The sequence below is a fragment of the Humulus lupulus genome, chromosome 6, assembly GCF_963169125.1.
Source record: "Humulus lupulus chromosome 6, drHumLupu1.1, whole genome shotgun sequence".
Lineage (NCBI taxonomy): Eukaryota > Viridiplantae > Streptophyta > Magnoliopsida > Rosales > Cannabaceae > Humulus > Humulus lupulus.
Genome location: NC_084798.1, coordinates 174,084,842 through 174,091,174, shown reverse-complemented (window position 1 = coordinate 174,091,174; position 6,333 = coordinate 174,084,842). Strand labels below are relative to the sequence as shown.

The 6,333-nt window shown below is 37.5% G+C and overlaps 1 protein-coding gene and 1 non-coding gene across 2 annotated transcripts; one reads left to right on the top strand and one right to left on the bottom strand.

Moving 5' to 3' along the window:
- Positions 1 to 230: 230 nt before the first annotated feature.
- Positions 231 to 4,139, bottom strand: LOC133785678 (uncharacterized). The gene is made up of 7 exons (XM_062224898.1): positions 3,864 to 4,139; positions 2,447 to 3,407; positions 1,892 to 2,238; positions 1,291 to 1,792; positions 893 to 1,071; positions 518 to 805; positions 231 to 422 (listed from the first exon to the last, which is right to left on the bottom strand). Exons 1-7 carry the CDS (start codon positions 4,137 to 4,139, stop codon positions 231 to 233), a joined length of 2,745 nt encoding a protein of 914 aa, XP_062080882.1.
- An 859-nt stretch (positions 4,140 to 4,998) lies between these two features.
- Positions 4,999 to 5,105, top strand: LOC133787763 (small nucleolar RNA R71). The gene has a single exon (XR_009872766.1). It is a non-coding gene; the product is annotated as a small nucleolar RNA R71 (small nucleolar RNA).
- The last annotated feature ends 1,228 nt before the right edge of the window (positions 5,106 to 6,333 follow it).

Here is a 6,333-nt window from a genome sequence, read left to right as displayed (position 1 = left end):
ACCTAGGAAATGTGTGCCGCGGCCCGAGCCCTTTTTTTTTTTCAAACTTGTTTATTTTTTTTTTATTATTTTTCACGATTTTCACAGTTCTAATTACATAAATTAAACTAAAATTACCACTACAAAAATAAAAATAAATTAAAAACAATTGTTCAACTTAAAGAAAAAAAAAAAAAAAAAACTAATTTACATAGTAGATAAGTTTATCGTCGCTAGCTCAACTTAATGCTTTATTCATCAACATATATCGGGTCAATGAGGTGAATCACAACAGCTTGTTCTTTCTCCATTGATTCGTAATATGGCTTTAATCTCTGACCAGTCACTTTGAATGAATTTCCAGTACTTGGACTTACAACTTTGACCGCTCCATGAGGAAAAACCTTGGTGACATTGAACGGACCTAACCAGCGAGACTTCAACTTCCCAGGAAAAAAGTTTAAGGCAAGAGATGATACATGAGAAATTTCTGACCTTCCACAAAACTCTTTCAAAAAAAATGTTTGTCATGAAAAACTTTGGTTTTCTCCTTGTAGATTCTCAAGCTCTCATATGCTTCATTGCGTATTTCTTCTAGCTCATGCAATTGAAGCATTCGTTGTTGTCCTACAGCAACCTTGTCCATGTTACACTTCTTTACAGCCCACCAAGCCTTATGCTCTAGCTCTACCGGTAGATGGAAAGGCTTCCCATACACCAATTGATATGGTGACATACCGATAGGTGTTTTATATGCCGCACGATAAGCCCACAAGGCATCATCAAGCCTTGTACTCCAATCTTTCCGGTTTGGATTTACAGTTTTCTAAAGAATCAATTTGATTTCACGATTACAAACCTTCTCTTGCCCGTTGGCTTGTGGATGATAAGCAACTGTCACCTTATGAGTTACACTATAGCGTCGAAACAATGCTTCTATACTCTTTTTACAAAAATGAGTGCCTCGATCACTAAGTATAGCCTTAGGTGTACCAAAGCGCACAAATTTTTTAGAGCAAATGAAATCCACCACTGTTTTTGAATTATCTGTTCTAGTTGAAATTGCTTCTACCCATTTAGACACGTAATCCACTGCCAAAAGAATGTATTCATAGACAAAATAAGATGGGAACGGTCCCATGAAATCTATACCCCAAACATAAAAAATCTCAAGAATTAAAATAGGAGTTTAAGGCATTTGATCCTTGGCCGTTATGTTACCAACTCGTTGACACCAATCACATGCCTTACAATAAGCATAAGAATCTTTAAAAATGGTGGGCTAATAGAAACTGCTGTCAAATATCTTACGAGCTATCCTCTTAGGTCCAAAGTGTCCACCACAAGCATAAGCATGACAAAAAGCAAGGATAGAACGGAATTCAGATTTGGGTACACACCTCCGAATGATTTGATCTGTAGAATGCTTCCAAAGATAAGGTTCGTCCCATATGTAGTGGTGAGCATAATGCTTGATCGTGTTCCATCGTGCTTGTGTGAGATCACTTGGTAACTCCTTTGAAGCAAGGTAGTTTACAATGTCGGCATACCAAGGAATAACTTCTTGCATGGCGAGGAGTTGCTCATCATGAAATTTTTCTTCTGTGGGCAAATTATCTTCATCCCGAATAAGACGACTCAAGTGGTCCGCTACCAAATTCTCAGAACCCTTTTTATCTTTTATCTCCAAGTCAAACTCTTGAAGAAGTAGAATCCACAGAATCAGCCGAGGCTTGGCTTCTTTCTTTGCCAATAGATAGCGAAGAGCAGCATGATCAGTATAAACAATCACTTTAGTTCTTATCAAGTATGACTACTTTTCCAAGGAAAAAATGACCGCCAAGAGCTCTTTTTTAGTGGTGGAATAATTAAGTTGGGCATCATTAAGAGTGCGAGAAGCATAGTATATAACATGAGGAAGCTTGTCAACTCGCTGCCCAAGAACAACTCCCACGACATAGTCACTTGCATCACACATGAGTTCAAAAGGTAGCTCCCAATTTGGTGGCTGAATTATAAGAGCTGTAGTCAAAGACTCTTTTAATAAGTTGAAAGCCACTAAACACTTTTCATTAAACTCAAATTTTACATCTTTTTGAAGAAGATTGCATAGTGGTGTGGAAATTTTAGAGAAATCCTTGATAAATCTCCTATAGAACCCGGCATGCCCAAGGAATGATCTCACTTCTTTCACACTAGTCAGAGATGGTAGAGAACGAATTAAATCAATATTTGCCTTATCAACCTCTATTCCCTTGACTGAAATCACATGACCCAAAACTATACGTTGGTTTACCATAAAATGATATTTTTCCCAATTAAGCACAAGGTTAGTTTCAATACACCGCTGGAGTACCAAAGTGAGATTATGAAGGCATCGATCAAATGAGTCACCATAAACATTAAAGTCATCCATAAAAACCTCAATGATGTTTTCAATATATTATGAAAAAAATGCTCATCATACATCGCTGAAAAGTTGCAGGAGCATTACATAGCCCAAACGGCATACGTCGGAAAGTGAATGTACCAAAAGGGCATGTGAAGGTTGTCTTCTCTTGATCTTTAGGAGAAATAACAATCTGATTATATCTCAAATAATCATCAAGATAATAATAATAAGGATGGCCTGCTAACCTCTTAAGCATATGATCAATGAAAGGTAATGGAAAGTGATCTTTATGAGTTGCCGCATTCAACTTTCGGTAGTCTATACAAACTCGCCACCCAATTTGCATTCTTTTTGGCACTAGCTCGTTTTCATCGTTCTTTACCACTGTGATTCCTGACTTCTTTGGCACTACCTGAACTGGACTCACCCATTGACTATCTGAAATTGGGTAAATAATACCCACACTAATGAGCTTCAGTATCTCATTTTTCACAACCTCCATCATAGGTGGATCTAATCTTTGTTGTGCCTCACGTGTTGGTTTAGACCCTTCTTCAAGTGAAATTCGGTGCATGCACATAGAAGGGCTAATCCCCTTAATATCAGCAATAGACCAACCAATGGCTATTTTATATTCTTGAAGTACTCTTAATAATTTTTCTTCTTGAACTTGGTTAAGATTTCTTGCAATTATAACTGGAAGTGTCTCATTCTTCCCCAAGTAAACATATCCAAGATGCTCCGGAAGTGGCTTCAATTCAAGTGTAGGAGCTTGAACAGTTGATGGCTGTAATTTCTCATTAGAAATCGGTAAATCCATAAATGAAACCTTCTTAAAAGTCTTGTCAAATCCACTATTGAGTGTGGTTATGACATCCATGATCTCATCAGAAAAATCTTCATCGGTCAACACAAGATGCTCTTTCAATGCAACCTCCAAACAATCTTCATTATGCAAATCTAAGACTCGTTGAGAAAGGATATCTAACACATCAAGAAAGTAAACAACATGTCCATCACTTGGATACCTCATAGCCTAAAAAATATTGAATCAAATTGTCTCCCCATCAAATTCCATGGTCAATGTACCGTCATGCACATCAATCTTAGTTCTTGTAGTTTTCATGAATGGTCTCCCCAACAAAATTGGAGTGGAGCATGGAATAGATTCATCTTCCATATCAAGAACATAAAAATCAGCTGGAAACACCAATTCATTCACTTGAACTAAAACATCTTCTATTACACCCCTGTGATAAGCATTCGACCTATCAGCAAGTTGAATAATCACCCCTGTTTCTTCAAGTGGACCGAGATTCAATGAAGCATAAATGGAGAATGGCATGGCATTTATAAAGGCTCCCAAATCCAACATACAATGCTTAATTCTTTTATTACCAATAGTGCAAGGGATAGTAAAAGTACCAGGATCCTTACACTTTGGTGGAAGCTTCTTTTGAAGAATTGCAGAAACATTCTCCCCCACACTAACTTTTTCATTACCCCTTAACTTACGCTTATTAGTGCACAACTCTTTCAAAAACTTGGCATAGCGCGACACTTGTTTAATAGCGTCAAGAAGAGGAATATTTACTTCTACCTTGCGGAATGTATCAAGAATTTCCTTGTCAACCTCTTCCTTTTTAGTCTTCTTCAGTCTGCTTGGGAAAGGAGGTGGGGTGACAAAAGTAGGCTTAGAAATTGGTTGTGTAGGGTTGGTTGTCTTTGGAGGCACATCTTCATCAACCAAACAATCAACTTGTGGCATGGATGACAATTTAATAGGCATTGGAGGTACTAGGTGGATCATATTGCTTCCCGCTTCGCAAAGTTACTGCACTAGCATTTTCCTTGGGATTCATCTCAGGTTGTGAAGGCAATTTATTAGACAGATGAGCTTCCAACTTGTTATATGATGCTGCTAATTGTCCCACTTGATTCTCCAAACTTTTGATGGAAGCTTGGGTAGTTTGCTGAAACTGAAGAGTATTTGTAGCAATTGCATTGATTAAATCCTCAGTAGAGGGTTTGGCACTTGGTAGTGGAGCAGCTTGCGGTGCTTGTGATGGTCTAGGTACAAAATTATGTTGAGACCGCTATTGAAAAGTGAAACCAGGTGGTCTCGCAGGTGTATACTGTGGAGAAACTTGTTGATTCCCATATCGAAGATTTGGATGATCACGCCAGCCAAGATTATAAGTTTGTGAAAATGGTTCATAGTACATCTGACGTAATTGACCAGGGAAATTTCCTACAACATTAACACCCTCAGTCTCTCCCTCAAATAAAGTAGAGCAAATATCAGTAGCATGCCTCACAACCTGACAGATTCCACATGGCCTCACCTGTTGGCCTAAAGCAAGTTATTGTACCACTGCAGTTAATTGAGCCAATTGTTGACCAAGCTGATTAGCATTAGAGGTGCTCACTTCATTAGCTGATTTGGGTGGTGGAGTAGGATCTTGGAGAATGCCAAACTGTTGTGAATTAGCAGCCATATTAGAAATCAAGCTCCTGGCTGCTGCAGTAGTCTTATCAACTAGTGCCCTCTACTGGTTGCATCAATCATACTCCTATCCAATGACTGTAGTCCTTCATAAAAGTATTGGATTAGGAGTTGTTCACTTATCTGATGATGAGGGCAACTGGCACACAACCGCTTGAATCTTTCCCAATACTCATATAATGACTCCCCAGTCTGTTGGCGAATGCCACTGATTTCCTTCCTTATACTACCAACCTTAGATGCTGGGAAGTAACGCTCGAAGAACATTGTCTTCATTTCATTCCAGGTATTAACAGTTTCAGGAGGAAGGTAATATAGCCATTCCTTTGCACCATCCTTCAAAGAAAATGAAATGCTCTTAATTTAATATGCTCTTCAGTTACTAATGCTGGTTTCATACTAGAGCAGACTATGTGAAACTCTGTGAGATGCTTGTTTGGGTCCTCTCCTGGTAGCTCATGGAAAGATGGTAATAAATGTATGAAGCCCGACTTGAGTTAAAAGTTAACATCCAATGTCGGATATTGAATACATAGAGGTTGATGGTCTAGATTCAGTGCCACCTACTCTTTCAACGTCCTTTCTTGAGCCATCTGAGACTTAACTGATGTTTCAGAGTCAGAATCGTTGTCAGATGGTAATGGTATTTGTGCTGGATTGACTTTCTTGGAATGTTGAAAGTGTGGATTGTTAGTGATAGTCCTTGAAGAGCGAGATGATGATGTCTCAAGATATTGCTTTATGGCTTGTAGTCTTTCTTGAGTATCGTCGCCAGACATATACACCTGCAATCAAAAATTTTTAACTAGTGAGTATGTAGTTAATTTAATTGAATAATAAAAAGAACTTACAATAGTCCCGGCAACGACGCCAAAAATTTGATGGGTGTCGTATGTCGTATCAAATTTAATTATTGATTTTATTAGTTCCTTATGCCAACTATTTCAGTATAGTGATAAATAAGGGTCGAACCCACGAGGACTACTATTCAATTTATTATTCAAAAGACAAAAACTAATAAGGAAAGGGATTTTGATTTTTAATTCAAATTAAATAACATAAACTAGAAAGCAAATATAGATTGATATTACGATATTAAGAAATAGTTAAAGGTTAATCTCCACCCTCAACAATCATTCCTAATCACTAATAATAAATATTATTCCAATTTCTCAATTAAACTATTAACCCCGCAGATAACGCTGAAGCAGACAATTATCCCAGTCTCCCTATTATAAGTAATCAAGGCGAAACGCTCAATAATTAACTCTTTTAGCTAAGCAATAAATCTATGAAGCATACGATCTATTTAACTTAGATAAAGCATTAAGTTCTATGGAGACAAGTTAATCTAGGAAATAAATTAATGAAGCATATAATTCATTTAACCAAGGTTCTATTTTTCATTGCAATCAACAATTCTTTTGACATCACTATCAATTGCAATTTATCACAT